At 41.8% G+C, this 14,831-nt stretch overlaps 1 protein-coding gene across 1 annotated transcript in view; it reads left to right on the top strand.

Annotated features, from left to right (window-relative positions):
* The first annotated feature begins 674 nt into the window (after positions 1 to 674).
* Positions 675 to 14,831, top strand: part of PSMD5 (proteasome 26S subunit, non-ATPase 5) — a 40,245-nt gene continuing 26,088 nt past the window's right edge. The window contains exon 1 of the mRNA XM_007936663.2: positions 675 to 847. Coding sequence (XP_007934854.1) covers positions 675 to 847 — 173 coding nt within the window. The remainder of the gene's footprint in view (positions 848 to 14,831) is intronic.

Raw genomic sequence — 14,831 nt, forward strand, 5'->3', positions numbered from 1 at the left:
GCAAAGCACTCTCCAGGTTGGTCCTAATGGCCATCTCGTTTTCCTCAATGGTGCGCACCTAGACTCATTAACCTCAACAAGGCGCCCCACACCGGTCTTACTCACTCCGTCAAGCTTATCGGTAATTTTCATGTCTTCAGAGGCATAACCCTCTGACTCTTTTTGATACGAGTCTAGGGCAGGATTGTGATTCCACCCACCGCCTCCACTCGTCCTGATGTTGCCTCAGACGCTGCGAAAGACACAGCGGCCAACCCAACTGCGGCTCTCACCGCTGCCGCGAGCCTCGTTTCAGAGCGTGGAAGGCGCCCGCGAGGCAGTTTAACCTTGGGTTCATGCCCGTCATCATCACTCCGCTTGCAGGCATTTTTACGAAACTTCTTCGCTCATTGCGGCAAAAATCCCAAGCCAACTGGAAAGCAGGATTATGTGCCCAACTGAACGACCGACCGAGACCAGCCATCACCAGCGACTGCTGACTCCGCACTAACCGAGCGCGTCACTCTAAGCTGGGCAGTTCCGCACTGCGATTGGTGCGGCCCTGCGGTTCTCAGTCACCTCTGACACTAAGAGAAAGGAGGCGGCCCTACGCAGATCTCGCGAGGTTGGGAGAAACGCCCCGGGAGCCGTGACGGCGGGACGCTAGTAGGCCATCCCCTTCGGGACTGGGGAAGATGGCAACCCAGGTGTTGGAACTGCTGCGGGAAGTGTCGCGGTTGGAAGCGCCGCTGGAGGAGCTGCGCGCGCTTCATTCAGTGCTGCAGGCCGTGCCGCTCAGCGAGCTTCGAGAGCAAGTGGCGGAGATGCGCCTCGGCCCTCTTTTCTCTCTGCTCAACCAGAACCATCGGTGAGGTTTCTGAAGCTTGAGCGGGCAGAGAGACACCCCCAAGCCTGAGAACAGAGTGAATGGGATGAGGGGAGTGAATTTCCCGGTCACAGGGAAGGTGGAAAATACCCGGAATTTCAGAGGGATACAGAAGGGTAAGGACGCTGGGCAGAGAGGCAAGAGACAGGTTCTAGTTCAGCACCTGAGGTGTGTCCATGGGCTCGTTTGCCCCTGTCGCTTGGCCTCACTGCCCTCTTCCATGAAGATTTGGAGGAGCGAAGCAGTGGTTGCTCACACACAGGGAGGACTCCCCCCCCCCATTCTCTTAAAGGGGCATCCTATCCTGGCAATTTGGCAGGATCCGTCCACATTTTAAGTTCACATACCTTTGATCCAGTAGTTTCTGTTATAGGAATTCAGTATACGGGTATATATTCATTTGCACAACAAAGTACTTTATCCACAGGAATATTCATATCGGTTTCTGGCAGCAGAAAAACTAGAAATAACCTAAATATCCATTAACACTGAGATGGATTTGTATCGCTGATACAGAAAGATCTATAATATATATTGTGTTGAATGAAAAAAAGAAAATTGTGGAAGTTTATCATCCCGGTGTGGGTAATTTTTAAAGAGGATTACCTCTTTCTCCCTTCGCACAAACATTGGAATAACATTGTATAACAGTGAAATACCTACAAAGATACAGCAGAAACAATTAACAGTGCTGCCTTTGGAAGTGGTAGGATAGCAACTTTTACTTTTCATTATATTTGTGCCTGTAGTTTTTTATTTAAAAAGGAGTATTTCTGATTTTAAAATGTTTACAATCTAGAAATTAGAAAAGTGACCTTTCTATTATTCAGCCCTAAAGAGAAATGTAGTTCTAATACATGCTAGACATGGATGGACCTCCACATGTTGGACACAAAAAAATGATGTTGTATGATCCTACATGAAATTTCTAGAATATGCAAATGAGTAGAGACAGAGGACATTAGTAGTTACTAGAGGCTGAGGGGAGAGGGGAATGGGGCGTTATTGCTTGAGGGGCAATGAGTTTCTGTTTGGGCTGCTGAAAAACTTGCAAATAGTGGTGATGGTTGCACAACAGGATGAATGTAATTGATACCAGGTTGCACAACAAAGTGAATGTAATTGTTATCACTGGATTGTACACTTAGGATAGTTTGGAAAATTTTTTGCTATATGTATTTTGCCACAATCAAATGAAAAATCTTTCTATTTGAAAAAATAACCATTAGTCCAGCACTGGATGGTTTCAGGGGACCTTCTTGGCTCTGACCTAAGGTTCCTCCCTTTTTCGTACTTGTTCCCCCTTCAATAAAATACTAGTTACCATTCTTTCAGGTCTGCCAATGAAATACCTGTTTCTAATTCAGGGCCTCATTTGCTTCTTCTCGCTAGGTCTCTTGGATGAGTCTGACTTCTCATTATCTCTCGGCTTCCTATTCTAGAATCTTTCACATGCTACAATCATGGTAAACTTTTTTAGGTCACTGATTCAAATCTATCCCATGGTTTCCCATTGCTGTGGTACAAAAGTTCTGAGGTCTGAACATGGCATCTGGGCCCCTGACAGGTGTATTTCCACCTGCTTTTCCAGCCTCACTTTTCCCTGCACTCCTTTGCACTTAGATTTCATCTGTTCCAGCTACTGTGTGGAACAGATTTTCCCTTGGGCATGACTTGCACTTTTCTACCTTTGTTCATTCCCCTCCTTTTAACTGCAATGCCCTTGCACCTCTCCAAGTTCTGTCCGTCCTTTGAGGTCTAGCAAAAGTGCTGTCCCTCAAAATGTCTTTCTTGATCATTCCAATTGCAAGTGACTACTCCTCCGGTCTCCTGAAGGACAGTGTCATTATTTCTGTTAATGATATCTATGACTCACTGCCCTATAACATAATCTGTGTGTGTTTGTTTCTAGGATTTTTTAGAAGGCAGAGGCCATCTTTAGTTCATCTCTGCTTGACACCTAGGGCCTGGTGCACAATACAGCATGTGCCCAATTAAAGATTAGACTTACTGTTTAACCTCTTCATATTGTATATGAAGACAGTAATTGAAGGTCCTATCACAAATTAGCAGAGCTGCAATAGGAACTGAAATGAGGGGGGAGAGTGAGGAATAAGGCCCTGCAGGAGATAGTTTGTTGAGGAAGGAAGGAGCAGTGCTCTAGGAAACAATTTTTTTTTCTTTCTTTCTTCCTTTTTTTTTTTTTAATTGTGCTTAGGTGCAAGTTTCCAGGGCAGAGTTTGTTTTACATTCAATATTTCATGTACATTTGGTTTCACGCCCCAATTACCATCCCCAACCCTAACCCAGTCTCCTTCCTTCCCAATAACCGCCCCCCCATGCCCCTCATAGCTATGCACTCCTGTGTGTCCTGCATTTCCTCTGTGCGAATGTTGCACCTCTGGTGCCCCGTGGTCGATTGCTCCAAGGGATGCATCTCCATAGAGTATGTGGGTGCATCACCCTGGGTTGAGTGGTCTGTGTGTACATCTTGTTTACTATTGGGCTGAGAGGCAGTCTCTGGGAATGAGTTTTATTGCAGGCCTGAAGTGTATCCCAGGACCATAGTATTGGGGGATCCCACCAGACTCCATCCAAGCAGTAATTCTGGTCATTATTGTGGTTGTGGATTTTGTTCCATGTTTTTCCTCCCACCCTATGCAGGATCTCCAGTTTTGATCCTTTCTGGAGTGGTTGGCATTGGTAGCCGGGCACCATCTAGTTCTTCTGGTCTCTAGGACTGATTGCTTCCAAATGTCCTTGGTTTTTTTGTTTGTTTGTTTGTTTGCACTCTTCTTCACTTCCAATGATAGAATACCATTAGCTGTATCTTAGATGGCTGCTTGAAAGCTTTTAAGACCCTAGTCGCTACTCACCAATGTAGGTTGTGGTACAAGATTTTTATGTGTTTTATTGTGCCAGTTGAGCCTGGTGTCCCCCAATACTGTGGTCTTGAGTTGGTAGAACCATTGGATCTCTTTCCCACAGTGTCTGGCTGTCTGAGGGATTGCTCTATGTCTGTCTTCTGTTGTTTCTGTAAGGATTGCAGGTACTTTGTATCATTGGTATCTGTGCAAGATTGGCTGCAGCTGAATCTATCCTTCGTCTAGAGTATAATCCTGTTCACTGACCCCATCTGATCTTCTCAGATGTTTATGTGTTTATCTGTAGCCTGGTGTTTAGTGTTAATGATAATGCAGTATTGTGGATATACTGGTGTTAGCCTCTGTCGTTTATATCTTATGTTTACAATTCTGTGTCCTCCCTTTTTCTAATGTTATCCTGGTGGTCACAGAAATTGTTATCTAAGAAACAATTTCTTTTTTTTTAATTGTGATTTGGGAGCAAGTTCACAGAGCAAATTCACTTTCCATACAGGAGTTCACAAACACACGTTGTCTCATGACATTGACTACAATTTGCCCCAATGCAGCAGCTCCCCTCTCACTTCCTCCCCATAGTTACCTCTTCCCTGTGTCCATCCCTCCATGCACTCCTGCCCCTGAGCTGTCTCCCTGTGCATAAACAGCCCTTCTTTCTCCCATGATTGTTCTCTCCAGGGAGTGTATCTACCTCAAGTACATGTTCAACTCATATTCCTGCTTTTTGTTTGGCATATGACAGATGTGGGTTCAATTCCAGACCTGAAGGGCAGCTAGGGATCATAGTCTCAGTGGTTCCACCAGGCTCTATCAGACCAGCAAACCTGGTCGCCCCCCCCCCCTTTTTTTTCCCAAAATGATTTTGACTTTTGTTCCACATTGTTCTTCCTCTCTCCAGGATCTCCTCCATAGATCCCCCTCCGAGTGGTTGACAGTAGTAGTTCTTCTGGTCTCATAGTTGAATAGGCTGCAGATTGCATGGTGTACCAGTCGCCAGGACTAATTATTTCCATGAATTGTTGGTTTTCTTCATTATTCTTTGCTCTGGATGAGGAGAGACCCATCGTTGCATCTAGATAGCTGCTTGCAAGCTTTTAAAATCCCAGTCGCTACTTGACAAAGTAGGAGGTGGAACAATGTTTTGTGGAGTATGTTATGCCAATTGAGCTTGCTGTCGTCCCCTGTGACTATGGTGCCAAGCCTACAGGTTCAGCTTCTCGCTCCCTGTGGGTAGCTGGCTGTGACCAAGAAGTGACTACAAACTTGTCCCTTGTCAGCTCTACTATACCCCTGGGAATTCTTACAGAACATACAAATACACTTGTAGAAACATTGTCTCCCAACCCTATACATGGTCTTGCATACACTCCTTGCTGCATAGACATACCTAATAGTTCAGCCTGTCCACCCATCTATCCACCCGTATACCTGTGTTTGCCTTCACTGACAGTGCAGTACTGTATGTGCAAAAGGGTTCATCTTTGTTGTCTGTACCTCCCATGTACCCCTCTATGTCTTCCTCTTCCTCAGTGCCACCATGTTGGTCACTCATATTTGGTACATTGCCCTTCTCTTCACCCAAATCAATACCTATCTCTACCTATCTAACAGTGTTCCCTCCCCTCCCCTCCCACCCCTGGTAACCAACAAAGAAAATTTCCTTCCATATATAAACCATTCCTTGACTTTTACAATAACAGACTAATACAATGTTTGTCCTTCTGTGATTGACTTATTTCACTCAGCATAATGTCCTCCAAGTTCATCCACAGTATGCGATGTTTTGCAGATTCTACATTATTCTTTAGGATTTCATAGTATTCCATTGTGTGTATGTACAATAGTTTGGTTATCCTTTCCTCAGTTGATGGACACCTAGGTTGTTTCCAGCTCTTTGCTATTGTAAACAGTGCTGTGATGAACATGGGTGTGCATATGTCTGTTCTTGTCATGGCTCTCACTTCTTTAGGATATATACCTAGTAATGGAATGGCTGGATCAAATGGTATTTCTATTTTAAACTTTTTAAGGAATCGCCATACTGCTTTCCACAGTGGTTGTACCATTTTTCAGTCCCACCAGCAGTGTAGGAGAGTCCCAATCTCTCCACATCTTCATCATCGTTTGTTATTTTCTGTCTTGTTGAACTTTGCTGCTAGTGCTGGGACAAGATGGTATCTCGTTGTTTTGACTTGTGTCTCTCTAATGGCTAATGATCATGAGTATTTCTCATATGTTTGTTGGCTGCCTGAATATCCTCCTTGGTGAAGTGTCTGTTCATGTCTTCTGCCCATTTTTTAATTGGATTATTTGTCTTTTGATTATTGAGGTACTGCAGTTTTCTATAAATTCTAGAGATAAGTCTCTTGTCAGATATGTCATTGCCGAATATTCTTTCCCAATCTGTAGGTTCTTTTTTGACTCTTTTGGAGAATCCTTGGAAGCACATAAAAATTTAATTTTGAGAAGGTCCCATTCATCCAGTTTCTCTTCTGCTGTTGGTGTATTTTGGGTTGTGCTTGATAGTCTGTTTATGCCATATATTAGGACCCCTAAATTTGCCCCTAGTTTTTCCTTGAGGAACTCTATATATAGTTTTAGGTTTCACATTTAAATCTTTGATCCATCTGGAGTTAGTTTTTGTGTATGGTGTGATGTACAGATCTTGTTTCATTTTTCTGCAAATGGGTATCCAGTTTTGCCAGCACCATTTATTAAACAAATATTCTCTTCCCCGTTTAATGGATTTAGGCCTTTTATCAAAGATCAGCCGACCATAGGTCAATGGATCTATTTCTGGGTTCTCCAGTCTATTCCATTGATCTGTGTATCTGTTATTGTACCAATACCAGGCAGTTTTGAGTACTGTGGCTGTATAGTAGGTTTTGAGATCAGGCTGTGTGAGACCTCCTACTTTGTTCTTCTTCTTCAATAGTGCTTTGCTTATCCGAGGTCCCTTTCCTTTCCATATAAAGTTAGTGATTGGTTTTTCCATAGCCTTAAAAAATGTTGATGGGATCTGGATTGGGATTGCATTGAATGTATAGATTGCTTGGTAGAACTGACATTTTCACATTGAACATTTTCTGTGTTCAGTCTTCCTATCCACGAGCATGGTATGTTCTTCTATTTAGGTAGGTCTCTTATGGTTTCTTGAAGTAGTTTTTTATAGTTTTCTTTGTATAGGTGTATTGTGTCCCTGGTAAGATTTATTCCCAAGTATTTTATTTTTTTCGTAGCTACTAAGAAACAATTTTAATGAAAATTTAAAGACAGCATAATTAAGAGCTGAATATATGGTAGAGGCCAATTTCAGTTTGTGGGAATGACTCTTCTCAGGATACTGTGTTGGCATTCTCCAGATATATTATGTGACATCGAAGAGCATATTGGGGCAATTTATCTAAAGAATAAGAAGGGTAAAATGAAAGTTGCTGTGCTGCCTAAGCTGATGGGGAGACACCTATCTTTGCCGAAGCTTAGTTTACTTGATATAAGACAGACTGGCAGGCATTAAATGAGATCATATGTACAAAGAGCTCAGTACAATGCCTGGCATATAATAAGATCTAGGAAAATCTTAGTTGCTACTGCTCTTATTATTCTAGCTAACTCTCAAAGGTTTCTATATCTTGGTTCAGGATCTGATCTACTGTGAATCCAGAATCTTGACAGTCATCCTCCTATGGGAGAGTGGGTCCTAAGTTTACAGCTTTACTACATTAAAAGCAGAAAAGACTCACTATATGCTATTAATTCTTTGGTTTGTTGGTACCAAAAGACCACATGTGACCTGAAATTGTGCACTAGTCAGCTTAACCCACCATTGCTCTGTTGTTTAACTGCTTTCTTGAGATGTAGTTTATATTCAGTAAACTGCACATATTTAAAATGTATAATTGATAAAAGTTTTGTTTTATGTTGATGTTGTTATATGCCGTCGAGTCGGACCTGACTCATAGCGACCCCTCCTTGGGTTTCTGAGACAGTATCACTACGGATGTAGATTGCCCCATCTTCTTTCCGAGGAGTGGCTGGTGGGTTTGAACTGCCAGCCTTCTGGTTAGCAGTCAAATGCCATAGGCACTACGCCACCAGAGCTCCCTTTGTTTTATATATACCTATATATATATATATATATATATATATATATATATCCATGAAACCCTCACCACAGTTAAGATTGAACATACTTGTTACTCCTAGAAGTTTCCTTAGACTTTTATATAAATAGTGTCATACAATGTGTAGTCTTTTTTTGGCTTCTTTCGCTCAGCATGATTATTTTGAGCTTAATTCATGTTGCATGATTAATTAGTTCATTCCTTTTTATTACTCATAATATGGACGTTCCACAGTTTGCTATCCATTCACCTGTTGATTGACATCTGGGTTGCTTCCAGTTTGGGGATATTATAAATAACACTACAGTGAACATATACTGTCTTTTGTCTGGAGTACATGCCAAGGAGTGGAATGGCTTTTATGGTAAAGCCCCATTGCTGTTGAATTTATTCTGACTCATAGCAAGCCTATAGGACAGAGTAGAACTGCCCCATAGGGTTTCTAAGGGGCTCTGGTGCGTAGTGCCTAAGGCACTAGACTGCTAACCAGAAGGCTGGCGGTTCAAACCCACCAGCCACTCCTCGGAAAGAAGGTTGGGCAATCTACTTCCATAGTGATACCGCCTCAGAAACCCAAGGAGGCGTCGCTATGAGTCAGGTCTGACTCGAGATGGCACATAACAACAACAACATAGGGTTTCCAAGGCTATAAATCTTTACAGAAGCAGATTGCTTTCTCTGGCAGAGTGGTTGGTGAATTCGAATGGCCGCCCTTTCAGTTAGCAGCTGAACACTTAAGCATTGTGACACCAGGGCTCTTGAATCTTATAGTAGGTGTATGTTTAAGTTTTTAAGAAAGCTGCCAAGCTGTTTTCCAAAGTGATTATACCATTTACATTTCTATCAGCAGTATATGGTAGTAGATCACAGATCTAAATATGAAACCTAGAACTGTAAATCTTAAGGAAAAATTTTGTGGCCATAAATTGAATAAAGATTTATTAGATATGACACCAAAAGTATGCTCTGTAAAAGGACAGATTGATAAAGTGGACATCATCAAAATTAAAACCTTCTGCTCTTAAAAAGACACTGTTAAGAGAACAAGACACAAACTGGGAAAAAAAATATTTGCAAAGCATGTATCTGCAAAATGACTTATATGCAGACTATGAAAAGAACTCTTGAGACTTTATAACAAGAAAAGAAATAACCTAATTTAAAAATAGGCAAAAGATTTTAATAAAATCTATGAATGACAAATAAGCACATGAAAAGATTGCTTTATTAGTCGTTAAGGAAATGCAGTAAAATCACAATAAGATATCACTACACATCTGTTTTAGGAGCTGTGGTGGCACAGTGGTTAAGCACCAGCTGCTCTGTAGGAGAAGAGACCTAGCGATCTGTTCCTGTAAACGTTACAGCTTAGGAAACCCAGTGGGCAGTCCTGCTCTGTCAGAGGGTCATTATGAGTCAAATTGACTTTATGGCACACAACAGACAGCAACATGCCATCTATTAGAATAGCTAAAATTAAAATGACACCATTACAAGTGTTGGTGAGGATGTAGAACAATTGAAACTACAATTGCTTTTAAAATCAAAAACTTTCATTGAGCACCTGCTAAGCACAAGACATATGCTAGGCATGATGGGAGAGTCCAAAGTAAACAAACTAAGAAATTGAGATGGAGGACTGCCATAAAAATAATGCTGTTATCTAAGAATACAACTATGGGCAAGGCGTGTGCTAAGCACTTTGGGTGTAGCGAGATGGTTAAAAGCATGGACTTGAGCCAGACTACCTGAATTCAAGTTCCCACCCTGCTACTTAGTTTTTGTGACCTTGGGCAAGTTAATATCTCTGTCTCAATTTATCCAGTTTAAAATTAGGAGAAAAGTGGAACGTTTTTCATAGAGTTGTCAGGAGGCTTGTTGTTGTTATGATGTGCCCTCGAGTCAGACGCAACTCATAGCGACTCCTCTTTGGGTTTCAGAGGCAGTATCACTACAGAAGTAGATTGCCCCATCTTCCTTCTGAGGAGTGGCTGGTGGGTTTCAACCGTGTCAGAAGGCTTAGATTTGTTGAAATACGTAAAAAGCTTAGAATAGTGCCTGAAACATAGTAAGTATTACATTGTGTACTATTATTTTGTATTCTCCCTAAAACACCATGAGTTAATTGTGATTATTATCCCTGTTTTATCTAGATGAGGAAACTGAGGCTCAGAAAAGTTGACTTGACCAAGAATATACAGTAAGTGATAGAATTGAGTAAATCGAAGTCAGTATTATGAGATTTCCTATCAAATAATAGATTACCAAAACCAAAAAACCAAACTCACTGCCGTCGAGTAGGATCCAACTCTTAGCAACCCCTCCTTGGGTTTCTGAGACAGTATCACTACGGAAGTAGATTGTCCAACCTTCCTTCCAAGGAGTGACTGGTGGGTTTGAACCGCCAGCCTTCTGGTTAGCAGTCAAGTGCCTTAGGCAGTATGCCACCGGAGCTCCCAAATAATGGGTTAGAGGGGGTGAATTGTAAGAATGCAATGGAACTGTAAAGAGGTAATGAAGGGCTTTGGATGGGGTGGTGGTGGTGGGGAGGCTTTTAATAGTTTCTTTAGTTGTCACTCATTCTCTATTTCTTGGAGAGAAAAATGATCTCTCTCCAGAATTCCCATGCCACCTTGTTTTTGACATTTTACAATAGCACATTTTGCCTTTTAGGACTTCGAACCCATTCATTCTGGTTTAATCCTCTGCTGAGAATTTCCATTTCCACCCCAGATACACTGAGTTAAAGATCTTCACTTTAACAAGATTCCCAGGTGATACTTAGATGATACAGAATCATCTGGGGATTTATAAGAATCACCTGCAGATCTTGTTAAACTGTGGATTCTGATTCAGTGCACGTGAGGTGGAAATGCCTTCTCAGCAGAGAGTTCAACCAGAATGAACAGTTTGAAGTCCTGCTGCCTTTCCTTTATACTTATTACTAGCAGGTTTGTGGTTTTCCTAATTAGTGTTAACTAGTTATAAACTAAAGAAAAAAATTTTGGCCCAAAACCCACTGCCATTGATTCCATTCTGACAAATAGCAACCCTGTAGCGTTTATAAAGCACCTGCTATATGCCAGGATGTGCTAGGTGCTTTTACATGTGAATTAATTTTTAAAGATTTTTAACAAGCTAATTTTGTTACTTTTATTTTCTCCTTATAAACTAAATGAATATACTTAAAAGAAAAATGGTAAAATTTAGACAAGCATAAAGAAAATGAAAACCACCTGTAGCTTCACCATGCCAAGTAAGAACCCATTAACACCTTTATATATACCTTTAGACATTTTTCAGTGCACATATAAATTTAATGAAAATGGGATTATGCAGTAGTTATGTTTCACAACCTACTTTTTCCACTTACTATATTGTTAGCTTGTTTCTTTGTAATGAAATATTTTCTAGATCATTTCAGTGCAATGAATTACTTAATAGAGCTCTTTCAGCCATGGTCTTTCTAACTCCCACCAGATTACTGGGTGAGACTGTACAGTTGTGAAGTGCTTGTGGCCCCACAAGGGAACTGGATAGCTTGTTAATAATGTAAATAAGGTACATGGCACCCTTGTGGGGGTGGGACTATGCAGATAAGGTGTATGAAATTCTAATGTGAGGATTGGTCAGTTTTGCCATCTGCTAGGCTTAAAATGAGCCCTCCCAGAGGTGGAGAGGGATCTCACTACCTTGAAGAAAGAAGAGCTAGGAATGGAGAGCGTCCTTTGGAACTGAGATCCCTGTGCTGAACTTCTTGACCCAGGAGGCAGAGAACAGTAACACTTTACTGAGACAATGAGAAACAGTGAGAAGCAGCAGCAGAGCCTGACAGCAGAGACTGGCACAAAACGGAGTGTTGGGCTTCCGGGCTCACAGAGCGAGAAGGCTGAGGGCCTTCAGGCTGGAGGGCCACTGGCAGAGTGCGGTGCCTCTCTGGGTACCTATTTGTAAAACTAAAAAAGCTTTGTAACACTTGCTTAAGCAGGGCAGAGGCCAGGGAGAAAAGTGCCTGCATGATGGCTGAGAAAAAGATGTCTTGATTGAAGAAAGGTTTTCTTAGTTATTCCTGATCCTGAATTGTAACCTACTGCTTCCCTAATAAACCCCATAATCATATTATCTATGAGTTCTGTGTGGGCATTGCTATGAATTATCGAACCCGTCTGAGAAGTAGAGAGTGCTCTTGGGAGCGATGGTTGGTGTCAGAATTGGTAAAAAGGTTGACGTGTAGCAGCATGTCTGACCTCTTCTTCATAGGAATTAGTCTTGGATTATTGCGATTGATTTTGATCCTCCTTGCCCACTCATGAAGTTGGAGGAGGTGGGAGGATAGTGCCCCCATACCTTTTTCTTCATTATTTTACAATGCATGCTTGTCCATTTTACAACTGTGTATTTTCCCAATAACCTCTGTTGGATGTCACATTGAACACTAATGACCTAACAACAGATGAGTTGTGAGGTGACACGAAGGACATCGTATATGAAAAAATAAAAGGTTATTAAAAAGACGGGACAGAAAAAAAAGACCAGAATGGATATCAGAAGAGACTCTGAAACTTGGTCTTGAATGTGAAGTACCTGAAACAAATGGAAGATGTGATGAAGTAAGAGAGTTGAACAGAAGATTTCAAAGGGCAGCTCGAGAAAACAGACGTTACAATGAAATGTGCAAAGACCTAGAGTTAGAAAACCAGAAGGGAAGAACCCACTTGACATTTCTCAAACTGAACTTAAAAAATTCAAACCTTGAGTTGCAGTATTGAAGGATTCTGTGGGCAAAATATTTAATGACACAGCACCAAAAGATGATGGAAGGAATACACTGGATAACTGTACCAAAAATAATTGGTCGATGTTGAACCATTTCAGGAGGTAGCATGTGATCAACAACTGCTGATGTTGAAGGAAGAACCCCAAGCTGCACTGAAGACATTGGTGAAAACAGTGCTGTAGGAATTGATTGAATACCAATTGAAATTGGTTTCAGCAAATGGATGCAGTGCTGGAGGTGGTCAGTCATTTATGTCAATGAATTTGGAAGGCAGCTCTCTGGCCAGTTGACTGGAAGACATCCATATTTGTGCTCATTCCAAAGAATGATGATCCAACAGAATGCCCAAATTATCAAATCAATCATTAATATCACACACAAGTAAAGTTTTGCTGAAGATAATTGAAAAACAGTTGCAACTGTACATGACAGAACTGGCAGAAATGCAACCTGATTCAGGAGAGGATGTGAAACGAGGGATATCATTGCCAATGTCAGATGGATCTTAGCTGAAACCAAAGTGTTCTGGTTACGTAGTGCCGCTCCGACAAGAATATACCACAAGTGGGATGGCCTTAACAAACAGGAGTTTATTCTTACAATTTGGACGCTGTAAATCCAAGTTCAGAGTGCCGGGCCCTAGGGGCTGGGTCAAAGCCCCTCAACCTTGGGGTCCAGCTCTGCCTCTTGTTCCCGGCCCACTGGAGCTAGAGGCATTTCTTCACTCAGACAGCTGCTGGCTGCTGAGGCTGAGAAGCCCCAAGGTTGACAAGTAAAAAGGCACAGACCTGATGTTACCAAACCACATGGCAGGCCATTAACTTAAGTCCATTGTAAGTCCCAAGGTCGGCAGAGCATAGCAGGCTACTGAGCAATGACATGGCTACATGTAGGGTACAAGTGTGCCATAGGCTAGAGATCATTCCCCAAGGCTTCTCCTTATATACAGGAAGCAGACCACATACCCAAAGGCAGCTACTCAGCTGCTCATAGTACATTCCACCATGGAATTGATTACCAGTCTCATCATGGGAAATACTACATCCAGCTGCCCAGCCACTCAACCAGGCCTAGCCAAGTTGACACACAAACATAACCAGCACACAAAGAATACCAGAAAGATGTTTATTTGCGTTTTCTTGACTGTGCAAAAGCATTCGACTGTGTGGATCATAACATATTATGGATAACATTGAGAAGAAGGGGAATTCCAGAACAATTAATTGTGCTCATGAGGAACCTCTAAATAGACCAGGAGGCTGTCATTGGAACAGAACAAGGAGATACTGCGTGATTTAAAATCAGGAAGGGAATACATCAGGGTTGTGCCCTTTCACCATGCTTATTCAATATGTATGCTGAGCAAATCATCAGAGAAGCTGGACTGTATGAAGAAGGGCATGGCATCAGGATCGGAGGAAGACTCATTAACAACCTACGGTATACAGATGATACAACTTTGCTTTCTGAAAGTGAAGATGACTTGAAGCAATTACTGATGAAGATTAAAGATTACAATCTACAATATAGATTACACCTCAACATAAAGAAAATGAAAATCCTCACAACTGGATCAATAAACAGCATCATGATAAATGGAGAAAAGATAAGATTTCATATTATTTGGTTCCATAATCAACACCAATGTAAGTAGCAGTCAGGAAATCAGATGACATACTGCACTGGGAAAATCTGCTGCAAAAGACCTCTTTAAAGTGCTGAAGAGCAAAGACATCTCTCTGAAGACTAAGGTGCACCTTACCTAAGCCATGGTGTTTGTAGTCACCTCATACACGTGTGAAAGCTGGACAATAAATAAGGAAGACCGAAGAAATGTTGATGCTTTTGATTTGTGGTGTTGGTGAAGAATACTGAACATACCATGGACTACCATAAGAACTAACAAATCTATCCTGGAAGAAGTGCAGCCAGAATGTTCCTTGGAAGCAAGAATGGCCAGACTTCGTCTCATCTACTTTGGTCATGTTGTCAGAAGGAACCATTCCCTGGAGAAGGATATCGGGCTTGGTAAAGTGTAGGGTCAATGAAAAAGGGGAAGGCCCGCAATAAGATGGATTGACACAGTGGCTGCAATGAAGGGCTTAGGTATAGCAAGGATCATGAGACTGGCACAGGACCCAGCAGTGTTTTGTTCTGTTGTACATAGGGTTGCTATGAGTTGG

The sequence above is a fragment of the Orycteropus afer genome, unplaced genomic scaffold, assembly GCF_000298275.1.
Source record: "Orycteropus afer afer isolate SDZICR_OR568_19922 unplaced genomic scaffold, OryAfe1.0 scaffold00037, whole genome shotgun sequence".
NCBI classification, from domain to species: Eukaryota; Metazoa; Chordata; class Mammalia; order Tubulidentata; family Orycteropodidae; genus Orycteropus; species Orycteropus afer.